This window comes from Salmo salar, chromosome ssa04 (genome assembly GCF_905237065.1).
Source record: "Salmo salar chromosome ssa04, Ssal_v3.1, whole genome shotgun sequence".
Taxonomy (NCBI): Eukaryota; Metazoa; Chordata; class Actinopteri; order Salmoniformes; family Salmonidae; genus Salmo; species Salmo salar.
In genome coordinates this window covers 7,345,789-7,363,044 of record NC_059445.1, presented here as the reverse complement: position 1 = coordinate 7,363,044, position 17,256 = coordinate 7,345,789, and the positions used below count along the sequence as shown (strand labels likewise).

General features: G+C 43.0%; 1 protein-coding gene across 6 annotated transcripts in view; it reads left to right on the top strand.

Moving 5' to 3' along the window:
* LOC106596957 (CD209 antigen-like protein C) overlaps positions 1-16,704 on the top strand; it is a 17,622-nt gene extending 918 nt beyond the window's left edge. For 2 of the 6 annotated variants that reach the window (XM_045716405.1, XM_045716404.1), the window contains exons 3-6: positions 6,899-7,063; positions 7,184-7,326; positions 7,457-7,560; positions 15,589-16,700. In XM_045716405.1, coding sequence (XP_045572361.1) covers positions 6,899-7,063; positions 7,184-7,326; positions 7,457-7,560; positions 15,589-15,748 — 572 coding nt within the window. In that variant the 3' untranslated portion in view covers positions 15,749-16,700. Of the gene's footprint in view, positions 1-432; positions 529-6,898; positions 7,064-7,183; positions 7,327-7,456; positions 7,561-15,588 lie in introns of all 6 variants that reach the window. The other 4 variants (XM_045716403.1, XM_045716401.1, XM_045716402.1 and 1 more) reach the window with 4 other exon arrangements.
* The last annotated feature ends 552 nt before the right edge of the window (positions 16,705-17,256 follow it).

Genomic DNA, 17,256 nt, shown 5'->3' with positions numbered 1-17,256 from the left:
TTTTACCCATCTGAGGCTACACAGTGTTTGTTAACAGTTCCGTGGAAGAACAAGCTTATATTTTGGGTCCTGATGGGGTTAGAAGGTTAAACTAAGCTCATGAGGCATTTATAAGTTACATTCATGAAGAATGAATGGGTAAATATCTTACATTTTAAAGTACCAAAAATGTAAGCAGCAAACGCAGATAGCCTCTAAGTCACGCGTTGGCTATATTGTGTAATTTTGGTAATTTCTTCATAAAGTAGCTTCCTGTTTATCAGAATTGAGATTACAGCACTCTTGAGGAAATGGTTGGTTCTCAGAATTCTAATAATAGTCAGTAGTGATGTAGGATGATGTTTGTTCTGTTTGTAATTTTAATGTAGGATGGTGTGTGTGTGTGTGTGGCTGTCTGTCTGTGTGTCTGTGTGTGTCTGTGTTTCTCTGCAGATGGAAGACTAAGACTCTATAGGCTGGCTGCTGTGTGTTTAGGAGTGCTGTGTGTTCTGCAAGTCACTCTCAACATCTCCCTGAGGCTGGCTTTCTGTGAGTGAGGCCCAAATGACACCCTATTATCACAGTACTTTTGACAGTGTACTATATAGGGAATAGGGTGTCATTTGGGACTGTGTACCGGAACCTATTTCAGTCAAAGTCAAGCACTGCCAAAAATGTGACAACAAAAACAAATAAACTGCATCAGCTCTACTTGAGTTCACAAACCATGTCTACAGTGCATTTGGGAAGTATTCAGACATCTTCACTTTTTCCACATTTTGTTACGTTACAGCCCAAAATTGATGAGGAGAAAAAAATATTGAATCAATCTACACACAATACCGCATAATGACAAAGTGAAAACAGGTTTATAGAATTTTGTTCCAAATGTATAAAAAAAAAAAAAAGTTTTTATTTACGTAAGTATTCAGACACTTTGCTGTGCGACTCGAAATTGAGCTCAGGTGCATTCTGTTTCCATTGATCATCCTTGAGATGTTTCTACACCTTGATTGGAGTCCAACTGTGGTAAATTCAATTGATTGGACATGATTTGGAAAGGCATACACCTGTCTATATAAGGTCCCACAGTTGACGGTGCATGTCAGAGCAAAAACCAAGCCATGAGGTCAAAGGAATTGTCCACAGAGCTCCGAGACAGGATTGTGTCGAGGCACAGATCTGGGGACGGGTACCAAGAAATTTCTGCAGCATTGAAGGTCCCCAAGACCACAGTGGCCTCCATCATTCCTAAATGGAAGGAGTTTGGAAACACCAAGACTCTTCCTAGAGCTGGCCGCCTGGCCAAACTGAGCAATTGTGGGAGAAGGGCCTTGGTCAGGGAGCTGACCAAGAACCTGATGGTCACTCTGACAGAGCTCCAGAGTTCCTCTGTGGAGATGGGAGGACCTTCCAGAAGGACAACCATCTCTGCAGCACTCCACCAATCACGCCTTTATGGTGGAGTGACCAGACAGAAGCCACTCCTCAGTAAAAGGCACAAGACAGACAACGCAGGAATGGCTTCGGGACAAGTCTCTGAATGTCCTTCAGTGTCCCAGCCAAAGCCCGGACTTGAATCCAATCGAACACCTCTGGAGAGACCTGAAAATTGCTGTGCAGCAATGCTCCCCATCAAACCTGACAGAGGTTGAGAGGATCTACAGAGAAAAATGGGAGAAACTCCCCAAATAAAGGTGTGTCAAGCTTGTAGCATCACATCCAATAAGTCTCAAGGCTGTAATCGCTGCCAAAGGTGCTTCAACAAAGTACTGAGTAAAGGGTCTGAATACTTATGTAAATCTGATATTTCTGTTTTATTATTTTTAATAAAGTTGCAAAAATGTCTACAAAACTGTTTTTGCTTTTTCATTATGGGGTATTGTGTGTAGATTGACGAGGGGAGAAAACAATCTAATACCGTGTAGAATAAGGCTGTAAGAAAATCAAAGTTTCTTATTTATTAAATTTTTTTACCATTATTTTCCCAGGTAAGTTGGCTGAGAACACATTCTCATTTACAGCAACAACCTGGGGAATAGTTACAGGGGAGAGGAGAGGGATGAATGAGCCAATTGTACGCTGGGGATGATTAGGTGACCATGATGGTATAAGTGACAGCTTGGGAATTTAGCCAGGACACCAGGGTTAACGCCCCTACTCTTACGATTAGTGCCATGGGATCTTTAATGACCTCAGAGAGTCAGGCCACCCGTTTAACATCCCATCCAAAAGACAGCCCCCTACACAGGTCAGCCCTGGGGCACTGCCCTGGGGCATTGTGATGTTTTTTAGACCAGAGGAAAGAGTGACTGCTACTGGCCCTCCAACACCACTTCCAGCAGCATCTGATCTCACATCCAGGGACTGACCAGGACCAACCCTGCTTAGCTTCAGAAGCAAGCCAGCAGTGGGATGCAGGGTGGTATGCTGCTGGCATAAGTGTCTGAATACTTTCCGAATGCACAGTATAAGCCTGGGATATCAACCATTCAAAGTTGGCCTTAGTGGGAGTGACCATAGAATTCTATGTAAGTGACCTTACTGAGAAAAATATTTGCCATTATTTTGCCATCCTTTGCTATCAAAAACATTCCCCCTGGTCATCACTAGTTAACACAGCCACAAAGTCATAATTATGGCTAAGCCCTAATTTCTCTCCTTAATTAGGGATAGGGGGCAGTATTTTCACGGCCGGATAAAAAACGTACCCGATTTAATCTGTTCCCAGAAACTAGAATATGCATATAATTAGTAGATTTGGATAGAAAACACTCTAACGTTTCTAAAACTGTTTGAATGGTGTCTGTGAGTATAACAGAACTCATATGGCAGGCCAAAACCTGAGAAGATTCTATACAGGAAGTGCCTTGTCTGACAATTTGTTATCCTACTAGGGCATCTTTATCAAAAATACAGCATCTCTGCTGTAACGTGACATTTTCTAAGGCTTCCATTGGCTCTAGGAAGGCGCCAGAAAGTGGAATGAGAGCTCTCCAGTCTCTGGGCAAAAAACAGCAGGGGGTTTTTGTGAGTGGTCCTTCTGAGAACAATGACACTGGTGCGCGCGTGCACGAGACGACTCTATGTTATACTTTCAGTGTTTGAACGAATACAACGTCTCCCGGTTGGAATATTATCACTATTTTACGCGAAAGATTGCATAAAAATGTATTTTAAACAGCGTTTGACAATGCTTCGAAGTACGGTAATTGTCACGTCCTGACCAGCAGAGGGCGTATTGCTTAGTCTTGGTCAGGATGTGGCAGGTGGTTTGTGTTTGTTTAATGTTGTGTTGGTGATTGGGACTTCCAATTGAAGGCAGGTGTGTATAGTTGCCTTTGATTGGAAGTCCTATATAGGTGTGTGTGTTTGTCTTTGGGGTTGTGGGGAATTGTTCTCGCACTGCGTTTGCATAGCCTGTAAGGCTGTCCATGTTGTGAGTATCATTTATTGTTTTGTTTTCCGGTGGATGCTTTGCCTTTTACCATTAAAAGAAAATGAGTATCCACAATCCCGCTGCGCCTTGGTCCTTTTCTATCCAGTATGACATTTTCAGCGACGAGTACGACATATGCTGTGACAGAATTCCCCACCACCAAACCAGGACCAAGCAGCGGAAGAAGTCTGGCGAGGACTGGGGAACACGACGGGTAAGGGAGACCGAGAGGCACCCCCAAGATTTTTTTTAGATGGGCGGCACAAGGGCTGTTTGACGGGGCAAGACGGGAGTGCCAGTCAACAGTTACCAGAGCTGCCCGCCAGTCAACAGTCACCAGAGCTGCCCGCCAGTCAACAGTCACCAGAGCTGCCCGCCAGTCAGTCACCAGAGCTGCCCGCCAGTCAACAGTCGCCAGAGCTGCCCGCCAGTCAACAGAGCTGCCCGCCAGTCAAGAGTCACCAGAGCTGCCCGCCAGTCAGTCACTAGAACTGCCCGCCAGTCAACAGTCACCAGAGCTGCCCGCCAGTCGTAAGTCGCCAGAGCTGCCCGCCAGTCGTACGTCACCAGAGCTGCCCGCCAGTCAGGAGTCACCAGAGCCGCCCGCCAGTCAGGAGTCACCAGAGCCGCCCGCTAGTCAGGAGCCGCCAGAGCCGCCCGCTAGTCAGAAGCCGCCAGAGTGGCCCGACTGCCAGCAGATGCCAGAGTGGCCCGACTGCCAGGAGATGCCAGAGTGGCCCGACTGCCCCGAGCTGCCAGAGTGGCCCGACTGCCCCGAGCTGCCAGAGTGGCCCGACTGCCCCGAGCTGCCAGAGTGGCCCGACTGCCCCGAGCTGCCAGAGTGGCCTGACTGCCCCGATCTGCCAGAGTGGCCCGACTGCCCGGAGCTGCCAGAGTGGCCCGACTGCCCGGAGCTGCCAGACTGGCAAGACTGCCCGGAGCTGCCAGACTGGCAAGACTGCCCGGAGCTGCCAGAGTGGCCCGACTGCCCCGAGCTGCCAGAGTGGCCCGACTGCCCCGAGCTGCCAGAGTGGCCCGACTGCCCCGAGCTGCCAGAGTGGCCCGACTGCCCCGAGCTGCCAGAGTGGCCCGACTGCCCCGATCTGCCAGAGTGGCCCGACTGCCTGGAACGGCCAGAACCTGGAGCCACCTCCAGATATAGGTGGGTTGGGGAGGGGGGGTGTAGCACAGTGCCTTCGTTGACGGCAGCCACCCTCCCTTCCCTCCCTTTTTGTTTAGGGGTTATTGTTTGTTGGTTTTGTTGGGGTATTGGGGATTTTCTTGTGTTTTTCTTTTTTAGGTGCATCCCGGAGTCTGCACCTTGAGGGGGGGGGTACTGTCACGTCCTGACCAGCAGAGGGCGTATTGCTTAGTCTTGGTCAGGATGTGGCAGGTGGTTTGTGTTTGTTTAACGTTGTATTGGTGATTGGGACTTCCAATTGAAGGCAGGTGTGTATAGTTGCCTTTGATTGGAAGTCCTATATAGGTGTGTGTGTTTGTCTTTGGGGTTGTGGGGAATTGTTATTGCACTGCGTTTGCATAGCCTGTAAGACTGTCCATGTTGTGAGTATCCACAATCCCGCTGCGCCTTGGTCCTTTTCTATCCAGTATGACATTTTCAGCGACGAGTACGACATATTCTGTGACAGTAATGGAATATTTTCACATTTCTTGTCACGAAACGCGCCGGCCCGTCACCCTTCGGATAGTTACCTGAACGCATGAAAAAAAGGAGCTTTTTCAATATAACTATGGATTATTTCGAACCAAAACAACATTTGTTGTTGAAGTAGAAGTCCTGGGAGTGCATTCTGACGAAGAACAGCAAAGGTAATCCAATTTTTCTTATAGTAAATCTGAGTTTGGTGAGGGCCAAACATGGTGGGTGTCAAAATAGCTAGCCGTGATGGCCGGGCTATGTACTCAGAATATTGCAAAATGTGCTTTCACCGAAAGCTATTTTAAAATCTGACACCGCGATTGCATGAATCTGACACCGCGATTGCATGAAGGAGTTCTGTATCTATAATTCTTTAAATAATTGTTATGTATTTTGTGAACGTTAATCGTGAGTAATTTAGTAAATTCACCGGAAGTTTGCGGTGGGTATGCTAGTTCTGAGCATCACATGCTAATGTAAAAAGCTGGTTTTTGATATAAATATGAACTTGATTGAACAAAACATGCATGTATTGTATAACATAATGTCCTAGGAGTGTCATCTGATGAAGATCATCAAAGGTTAGTGCTGCATTTAGCTGTGGTTTTGGTTTTTGTGACATATATGCTTGCTTTGAAAATGGCTGTGTGATTATTTTTGGGAGGGTACTCTCCTGACATAATCTAATGTTTTCCTTTCGCTGTAAAGCCTTTTTGAAATCGGACAGTGTGGTTAGATTAACGAGAGTCTTATCTTTAAAATGGGGTAAAATAGTCATATGTTTGAGAAATTGAAGTTATAGCATTTTTGAGGTGTTTGTATTTCGCGCCACGCTATACTATTGGATATTGGTGAGGCGTTCCACTAGCGGAACGTCTGTCCCTAACTGGTTTTAAAATGTACTTTTAAACTTAACCTAACTAATGAAGGCCAAGTTTAATGCGTTGATCTAGAAGACCTTCCGAGCATTTGGGCGGAAGTGTCTGGGAACGAGATTAGGTGTAATCTAAAATAACTTAACTTTAGAGCGTGTTTCATACTTCAGCACAGCATGTCACCCTTTATATATTTATATCATATTCAACATAGTGGGTTATGTCACATTTGACATGGGTGATATTGTCACATAGTCATGACACGTTTATGAACCCTTTATAAAGCATGACATACACTTATAGATGCTATATAACACATTATGTAGTGCTTATGAAAGCATTAGGAAGGCTTTATAAAGCCTTTATAAGCTGAAGGTAATATAAAGAGGGACCGTGAAGGTCAGGCTATATTATGAAGTTATTATTTGAGAGCATTGAAGATTAAATCCCGATCAGTGAAAGAATTATTGATCTAGCTAACTAGCAGATTTACATCAATCATCAACATCAATGATCAGTTGATAGTCTAACCTCTTTTCGCGACGTCAATCATGTCTTTTGTAACCAGTGTTGTAGTGATATTTATTTATGACGTCATAATTTCTCAATCAAAGTTTGTACCGACAGATGGCACCTTTTGAATATCTTCACAGAATATACATAAAATGCATCCTCAGATTACAACGTCTGACGATATCCACATTGTCTCAAGAACATGTTATATTTTTAACACCTTCCTACACCATGCTAGGCATACCTCATTTCAAAATAGACTGTAAACATCAATGTCAATCTTGAATGATAATTGATCACGTTTTACTGGTGAAAATTCCACACTGCATGCCAATCATCTCAATCATTATCATGGGAATATGCATTTAGATTTCTTGAATTTCTATTTTGTGAGTGAATTAACCAGGAGCTATATGTGTCAATCCTTTCCAGATAACAGAGGCAATGAGACTGCGGAGAAAGACCCGCTACAGACCAGTTACAACACCCTGACTAAAGAGAGAGACCAGCTACAGACCAGTTACAACACCCTGACTAAAGAGAGAGACCAGCTACAGAAGAAAATAGATGATCTCATGTCAAAGTTCTCTAATCTGAGTGAGTTTACCTAATAAATGATCATAACATCACATATCTTATATGCAGTAAACTTGTGTTCGTATTCTACAACAATAGGTGCAGAATAATAAGATGGAAATGTATGTTTTTGTCTTGTAGAACAAAAATGTCCTGAAGGCTGGCAGAAGTTTGAATCCAGTTGGTACTTCCTGTCTACAGTGAAAAAACCCTGGACGGAGAGCAGAGAGGACTGTCTGGAGAGAGGAGCAAACCTGGTGATCGTAAACAGTGATATGGAACAGGTGAGAGAGATATGGCGGGGGGGGGGGGGGGGGTTATGATCAAACATCTCTTGGTCAGTAATATATCTTCAAGTATTTAACACATGTAGTTTATAGTAGTTTACAACATCAGTATCTTTCTCACCAACAGCAGTTTCTCTTTGGCCTCAATAAGAGAGCCTGGATTGGTCTGACTGACTCTGTTACTCAGGGGACCTGGAAATGGGTGGACGGCACACCACTGACCACCCCAAGGTAAGAGACTACTGCTCTATAATAACAATAACCACATTGTAAGGAGTAGGACTGATTATCAGTGTTGTTCATAATTATTATTTTTTACCTTTATTTAACCAGGTAGGCTAGTTGAGAACAAGTTCTCATTTGCAACTGCGACCTGGCCAAGATAAAGCATAGCAATTCGACACATACAACAACACAGAGTTACACATGGAATAAACAAACATACAGTCAATAATACAGTAGAAAAAATGAAAAGAAAAGTCTATATACAGTGAGTGCAAATGAGGTAAGATAAGGGAGTTAAGGCAATAAATAGGCCATGGTGGCGAAGTAAATACAATACAATTAAACACTGGAATGGTAGATGTGCAGAAGATGAATGTGCAAATAGATATACTGGGGTGCAAAGGAGCAAGATAAATAAATAAATAAATACAGTATGGGGATGAGGTAGATAGATGGGCTGCTTACAGATGGGCTATGTACAGGTGCAGTGATCTGTGAGCTGCTCTGACAGCTGGTGCTTAAAGCTAGTGAGGGAGATATGAGTCTCCAGCTTCAGTGATTTTTGCAGTTCATTCCAGTCATTGGCAGCAGAGAACTGGAAGGAAAGGCGACCAAATGAGGAATTGGCTTTGGGGATGACCAGTGAGATATACCTGCTGGAGCGTGTGCTACGAGTGGGTGCTGCTATGGTGACGCCAGTGGGTTTGGCGACGAGTATGAAGTGAGGGCAAACCAACGAGAGCGTACAGGTCGCAGTGGTGGGTGGTGTATGGGGCTTTGGTGACAAAACGGATGGCACTGTGATAGACTGCATCCAGTTTGTTGAGTAGAGTGTTGGAGGCTATTTTATAGATGACATCGTCGAAGTCGAGGATCGGTAGGATGGTCAGTTTTACGAGGGTATGTTTCGCAGCGTGAGTGAAGGATGCTTTGTTGCGATATAGGAAGCCAATTCTAGATTTAATTTTGGATTGGACATGCTTAATGTGAGTCTGGAAGGAGAGTTTACAGTCTAACCAGACACCTAGATATTTGTAGTTGTCCACGTATTCTAAGTCAGAGCCGTCCAGAGTAGTGATGCTGGGCGGGCGGGCAGGTGCGGGCAGTGATCGATTGAATAGCATGCATTTAGTTTTACTTGCGTTTAAGAGCAGTTGGAGGCCACGGAAGGAGAGTTGTATGGCATTGAAGCTCGTCTGGAGGTTAGTTAACACAGTGTCTAAAGAGGGGCCAGAATTATACAGAATAGGGTCGTCTGCGTAGAGGTGGATCAGAGAATCACCAGCAGCAAGAGCGACATCATTGATGTATACAGAGAAGAGAGTCGGCCTGAGAATTGAACCCTGTGGCACCCCCATAGAGACTGCCAGAGGTCCGGACAACAGGCCCTCCGATTTGACACACTGAACTCTATCAGAGTAGTAGTTGGTAAACCAGGCGAGGCAATCATTCGAGAAACCAAGGCTGTCGAGTCTGCCAATAAGAATGTGGTGATTGACAGAGTCGAAAGCCTTGGCCAGGTCGATGAATACGGCTGCACAGCAATGTCTCATATCGATGGCGGTTATGATGTCGTTTAGGATCTTGAGCGTGGCTGAGGTGCACCCATGACTGGCTCTGAAACCAGATTGCATAGCGGAGAAGGTACAGTGGGATTCGAAATGGTCGGTAATCTGTTTGTTAACTTGGCTTTCGAAGACCTTGGAAAGACAGGGTAGGATAGATATAGGTCTGTAGCAGTTTGGGTCTAGTGTCACCCCCTTTGAAGAGGGGGATGACCGCGGCAGCTTTCCAAACTTTGGGAATCTCAGACGATACGAAAGAGAGTTTGAACAGGCTAGTAATAGGGGTTGCAACAATTTTGGCAGATAATTTTAGAGAGGGTCCAGATTGTCTAGCCCGGCTGATTTGTAGGGGTCCAGCTTTTGCAGCTCTTTCAAAACATCAGCTATCTGGATTTGGGTGAAGGAGAAATGGTGGGGGCTTGGGTGGGTTGCTGCGGAGGGTGCTGGGCAGTTGACCTGGGTAGGGGTAGCCAGGTGGAAAGCATGGCCAGCCGTAGAGAAATGCTTATTGAAATTCTCAATTATAGTGGATTTATCGGTGGTAACAGTGTTTCCTAGCCTTAGGGCAGTGGGCAGCTGGGAGGAGGTGCTCTTATTCTCCATGGACTTTACAGTGTCTGTCACGTTCATCGTACCAAGTAGACCAAAACGCAGCGGGTATGTGTATGCTCATCTTGTTATTTATTAAGAGGATACAAAAACACTGAAACAAAACAACGACGAAAAACAGTCCTGTAAGGTGCTCTGACTATACATGGAACAACTACCCACAAATCCCAATGAAAAAACACCCCTATTAAATAGGACCTTCAATTAGAGGCAACGAGGAACAGCTGCCTCCAATTGAAGGTCAACCCAATAAACTAAACATAGAAATAGAATAAATAGACACAGACATAGAAATAGACTAACATAGAACATTGCCCCAAAAAAAACGAAACACACTAAACAAACACCCCCTGCCACGCCCTGACCAAACTACAATAACAAACAACCCCTTTTACTGGTCAGGACGTGACAGTGTCTTAGAACTTTTTTGAGTTTGTACTGCAGGATGCAAATTTCTGTTTGAAAAAGCTAGCCTTAGCTTTCCTAACTGCCTGTGTATTTTTGTTCCTAACTTCCCTGAAAAGTTGCATATCACGGGGGCTATTCGATGCTAATGCAGAACGCCACAGGATGTTTTTGTGCCGGTCAAGAGCAGACAGGTCTGGAGTGAACCAAGGACTATATCTATTCCTAGTTCTATTTTTTTTATGAGGCATGCCTTTTTAAGATGGTGAGGAAGGCACTTTTAAAGAATAACCAGGCTTCCTCTACTGACGGGATGATGTCAATGTCATTCCAGGATACGCGAGCCAGGTCGATTAGAAAGGCCTGCTCACAGAAGTGTTTTAGGGAGTGTTTGACAGTCATGAGGGGTGGTCGTTTGGTCGCAGACCCATTACGGATGCAGGCAATGAGGCAGTGATCGCTGAGATCTTGATTGAAAACAGCAGAGGTGTATTGAGAGGCCAAGTTGGTTAGGATGATATCTATGAGGGTGCCCGTGTTTACGGATTTGGGGTTGTACCAGGTGGATTCATTGATAATTTGTGAGAGATTGAGGGCATCAAGCTTAGATTGTAGAATGGCCGGGGTGTTAACCTGTCTGGGCGAGGTGGGACGTTTGCGTTAGATAAAGGAGAGTCTTGTCTTTAAAATGGTGTAAAATAGTTATATGTTTGAGAAATTGAAGTTTTTGCATTTTTGAGGTATTTGTAATTTGCGCCACTCTATACCATTGGATATTGGTGAGGTGTTCCGCTAGCGGAACGTCTGTCCCTAACAGGTTTAATCTAACCACATTGTCCGATTTCAAAAAGACTTTACAGCGAAAGCAAAACATTAGATTATGTCAGGAGAGTACCCTGCCAAAAATAATCACACAGCCATTTTCAAAGCAAGCATATATGTCACAAAAACCAAAACCACAGCTAAATGCAGCACTAACCTTTGATGATCTTCATCAGATGACACTCCTAGGACATTATGTTATACAATACATGCATGTTTTGTTCAATCAAGTTCATATTTATATCAAAAACCAGCTTTTTACATTAGCATGTGATGTTCAGAACTAGCATACCCCCCGCAAACTTCCGGTGAATTTACTAAATTACTCACGATAAACGTTCACAAAATACATAACAATTATTTTAAGAATTATAGATACAGAACTCCTTTATGCAATCGCGGTGTCAGATTTTAAAAATAGCTTTTCGGCGAAAGCACATTTTGCAATATTCTGAGTCAATAGTCCGGCCATCACGGCTAGCTAATTTAACACCCACCAAGTTTGGCCCTCACCAAACTCAGATTTACTATAAGAAAAATTGGATTACCTTTGCTGTTCTTCGTCAGAATGCACTCCCAGGACTTCTACTTCAACAACAAATGTTGTTTTGGTTCCAAATAATCCATAGTTATATTCAAATACCTCCGTTTTGTTCGTGCGTTCAAGTCAGTATCTGAAGGGTGACGCGCAAGCGCATTTCGTGACAAATAAATTCAAAATATTCCATTACCGTACTTCGAAGCATGTCAAACGCTGTTTAAAATCAATTTTTATGCTATTTTTCTCATAAAATAGCGATAATATTCCAACCTGGCGACGTTGTATTAATTCAAATGCTGAAAGAAAAAAATTGAGAATTCTCATGAACGTGCTTCTCAGTCTCACTGTTCCCAGGCTGACCACTCACAAACAGAGCTGCTTTTTTTCGCCCAGAGACTGCAGACACCCCATTACACTTTCTGACGCCTTCTGGGAGCCAATGGAAGCCTTTGAAAATGTCACGTTACAGCAGAGATGCTGTATTTTCGATAGAGATGCAACAGAAGGAGAACAAATTGTCAGACAGGGCAGTTCCTGTATGGAATCTTAGGTTTTGGCCTGCCATATGAGTTCTGTTATACTCACAGACACCATTCATACAGTTTTAGAAACTTTAGAGTGTTTTCTATACAAATCTACTAATTATATGCATATTCTCGTTTCTGGATAAGAGTAGTAACCAGTTTAAATCGGGTACGTTTTTTATCCGGCCATGCAAATACTGCCCCCTAGCCCCAACAGGTTCTAAGCATGTCCCAGTTCAGGTCACCAGATAGCACGAGCTCAGAAGATAGATGGGGGGGCAATCAATTCACATATAGTGTCAAGGGCACAGCTGGGGGCAGAGGGTGGTCTATAGCAAGCGGCAACAGTGAGAGACTTGTTTCTGGAAAGGTTAATTTTTAGAAGTTCGAATTGTTTGGGTACAGACTTGGATAGTAATACAGAACTCTGCAGGCTATCTTTGCAGTCGACTGCAACACCGCCCCCTTTGGCAGTTCTATCTTGGCAGAAGATGTTATAGTTAGGGATGGAGATTTCAGGGTTTTTGGTGGTTTTCCTAAGCCAGGATTCAGACACGGTTAAGACATCCGGGTTGGCAGAATGTGTTAAAGCAGTGAATAAAACAAACTTAGGGAGTAGGCTTCTAATGTTAACATGCATGAAACCAAGGCATCTACGGTTACAGAAGTCAACAAATGAGAGCACCTGGGGAGTGGGAGGGGAGCTAGGCACTGCAGGACCTGGATTAACCTCTACATCACCAGAGGAACAGAGGAGAAGTAGGATAAGGGTACGGCTAAAGGCTATACGAACTGGCCATCTAGCACGTTCAGAACAGAGAGTAAAATGAGCAGGTTTCTGGGCACGAAAGCATAGATTCAAGGCATAGTGTACAGACTAAGGTAGGATGTGAGTACATTGGAGGTAAACCTAGGCATTGAGTAATGATGAGAGAGATATAGTCTCTAGAGACGTTTAAACCAGTTGATGTCATTGCATATGTAGGAGGTGGAACAGCATGGTTGGTTAAGTCATATTGAGCAGGGCTAGAGGCTCTACAGTGAAATAAGACAGTAATCACTAACCAGGACAGTTATTGACAAGGCATATTGATATTAGAGAGAGGCATGCGTAGTCAAGTGAACATATGGGTCCAGTGAGTGGTTGGGCTGGCTTGGGACACGGCGATTCAGTCAGTTAGCAGGCAGGTGCTAACAAGCTAGCAGTTAGTAGGCCGTGGCTAAACAAGCTAGCAGTTAGCAGACCGGGGCTAAACAATCTAGCAGTTAGCAGACCGGGTTAGCAAGCAAGCAGTTAGCAGTTAGCATAATTCAATGACTACAAGGTGGGACTTGACCATCCAGGTGTGATAGAGACCTTTAGCAAATTACATATTGCTTCAAATCATGTTCACAGATCTCATTCCACAAGCACTAAAGATATATCTTAACCTGTTGGGTCTAGGGGGCAGCATTTGCACGTCTGGATAAAAAAAATGTACCCGATTTAATCTGGTTACTAATCCTACCCAGTAACTAGAATATGCATATACTTATTATATATGGATAGAAAACACTCTAAAGTTTCCAAAACTGTTTGAATGGTGTCTGTGAGTATAACAGAACTCATTTGGCAGGCAAAACCCTGAGACATTTTCTGACAGGAAGTGGATACCTGATGTGTTGTATTGACTTTAAACCTATCCCATTGAAAAACACAGGGGTTTAGGAATATTTTGGCACTTCCTATTGCTTCCACTAGATGTCACCAGCCTTTACAAAGTGTTTTGAGTCTTCTGGAGGGAGATCTGACCGAACAAGAGCCATGGAACGGTGATGTCCCATTAGACACCTGGCGCGCTAGTTCATGTTGGGTACCCTCGTTCCAATACGTTATAAAAGAGTATGCATTCGTCCACCTTGAATATTATTCATGTTCTGGTTAAAAAGGCCCTAATGATTTATGCTATACAACGTTTGACATGTTTGAACGAACGGAAATATATTTTTTCCCCTCGTTCATGACGAGAAGTCCGGCTGGCTTACATCATGTGCTAACGAGACGGAGATTTTTGGACATAAATGATGAGCTTTTTTGAACAAAACTACATTCGTTATGGACCTGTGATACCTGGAAGTGACATCTGATGAAGAGAATCAAAGGTAATGGATTATTTACATAGTATTTTCGATTTTAGATCTCCCCAACATGACGTCTAGTCTGTATCGCAACGCGTATTTTTCTGGGCGCAGTGCTCAGATTATTGCAAAGTGTGATTTCCCAGTAAGGTTATTTTTAAATCTGGCAAGTTGATTGCGTTCAAGAGATGTAAATCTATAATTCTTTAAATGACAATATAATATTTTACCAATGTTTTCTAATTTTAATTATTTAATTTCTGACGCTGACTTGACTGCCGGTTATTGGAGGGAAACGATTTCCTCAACATCAATGCCATAGTAAAACGCTGTTTTTGTATATAAATATGAACTTGATAGAACTAAAAATGCATGCATTGTCTAACATAATGTCCTAGGAGTGTCATCTGATGGAGATTGTAAAAGGTTAGTGCATCATTTTAGCTGGTTTTATGGTTTTGGTGACCCTGTCTTTGACTTGACAAAACATTACACACAACTCTTGTAAATGTACTGTCCTAACATACTCTAAATTTATGCTTTCGCCGTAAAACCTTTTTGAAATCGTAAAACGTGGTTAGATTAAGGAGATGTTTATCTTTCAAATGGTGTAACATAGTTGTATTTTTGAAAAATTTGAATTTTGACATTTATTTGGATTCAAATTTGCCGCTCTTGAAATGCACCTGCTGTTGATGGAGTGCACCACGGGTGGCACGCTAGCGTCCCACCTAGCCCCAAGAGGTTAAATGTCATTAATAAAATACAAATAAAGTGTTGGTTCTTGTTCCAAAAAAGGCAATGATCCTTTTAATAAATCTGAAAAAACGTATCTGTATTTACATTGACCCCTTTTTTTTTTTTTTACACTGACTCTCTTGCACTATGTAAACTCACTAGACTCTACCCACACACTCACACATACTACACTGATACTCAAATACACATATACATGTACACACAAAACACACACACACACACACACACTGATATTGACGCCACAAATCAGTCCCATTCAAAATCGTATTTTCCCTAACCCGTACTCTTACTCTAAACCTAACCCTAACCATAACCATAAAACTAACCCTAACTCATAACCCTATACTAATTCTAACCTTAACCCTAAACCCCCTAGAAATAGTATTTAACACATCCACACACACACACACACACACACACTTTCACATTCTTTCACATTCTTCACACTCGCTGTGCTACTCTGTTTATTATCTATCCTAATTGCCTGGTCACTTTCTATGTTGTGTTAATATTTAAAAAAAAATGTTTAGCAAATGTTTTATTAATTTATTTCTTACTGTTTAACTCTGCATTGTTTGGGAAGGACCCGTACCTAAGCATTTCATGGTAAAGTCTACACCTGTTGTATTTCGCTCATGTGACAAAATAACATTTTTATTATTTTATTTTCTCTGTCTTGTTTACCCTGTAGTTACTGGCACTCACAGCAGCCTGATAATGGTGGTCACAACCCAGCAAAATGGGACGAGGATTGTGTTGAGCTGAACACAGAAACATGGCGTCCTGTAAAGGCATGGAATGACCTGTCATGTTTACTCAATCGTTACTGGATTTGTGAGAAAGTGGTTTAACAACACCATGACTACAGAGGAGATGGTGGGAGGAAGAGCACACATACAGCACCCTACGCTGCACACAACTTCATTCTCTCTCTCTAAGACACACACACACACCAATACACTGTAGGTACTGTACTCGTCACTACTTGTTGTCAAGCTGCTATCATGTTATATCACTCTGTTTAGAATATCCTGTCATGTTTCACTTCCTGATTGAAGGTGATTGGATACTTAAAAAAGGATATCAACCGTAGTGGACAACAGACAGGGATCAGAGAAGTACCTGGTGGAGATCCACATCATAGTAACTACTCAACTACTAGTCACTGAAGTTAGAATCATACAGTAGATATTACCATTAGGAGTCAGTTAGAAAGGTAATCATACAGTAGATATTACCATTACGAGTCAGTTAGAAAGGTAATCATACAGTCGATATTACCATTAGGAGTCAGTTAGAAAGCTAATCATACAGTAGTGTCATGACGTTGCCCTCTTTGGGTACAGCGAGCACAGTTAAACCCCCCTCCCTCTGCACCAGGCCTTTTCTATGCACCATCCCCCGACCTCTATACTTCTGACACAAGGCTGTGTGAAGGCAGCCATAAATTCCGAAGGAGAATGTCCTGCCTCATGGCCACAGTATGGAGAGAGAGGGGTTTCATAGAGAGACAAAGGAATTCTTCCACCTCACAGGACGGGGGAACCGAACGACGTTTATGTTCTGGAGAATGTATAAAAGATCGGTGAAGAATCCAGCTACGAGCTGGTCCACTTGGTACAATTTTATGAAACTCATAGAGACAATATTACCATAATAATATTTATATAATAGCCTCAGCTATGGGACTTACATCTAAATGGTTGTATAAAATGTATTAACCTGTTGGGGGTAGGGGGCAGTATTTACACGGCCGGATAAAAAACGTACCCGATTTAATCTGGTTATTACTACTGCCCTGAAACTAGAATATGCATATAATTATTGGCTTTGGATAGAAAACACCCTAAAGTTTATAAAACTGTTTGAATGGTGTCTGTGAGTATAACAGAACTCATATGGCAGGCAAAAACCTGAGAAGATTCCTTACAGGAAGTGCCCTCTCTGACCATTCCTTGAGCTTCTTGACTCTGTTTATTGAAGACTGAGGATCTTTGCTGTAATGTGACACTTCCTACGGCTCCCATAGGCTCTCAGAACCCGGGAAAAAGCTGAATGATGTAATTCCAGCCCCAGGCTGAAACACATTAGCGCTTTTGGCAAGTGCTCTATCAGAGGACAATGGGCTGAGGCGCGTGCACGAGTCGACCCCATGTTTTTATTTTCTATCGTCTTTGAACCTAAACACAGATTCCCGGTCGGAATATTATCGCTTTTTTACGAGAAAAATGGCATAAAAATTGATTTTAAACAGCGGTTGACATGCTTCGAAGTACGGTAATGGAATATTTATAATTTTTTTGTCACGAAATGCGTCGTGCGCGTCACCCTTCTTTACCATTCGGATAGTGTCTTGAAC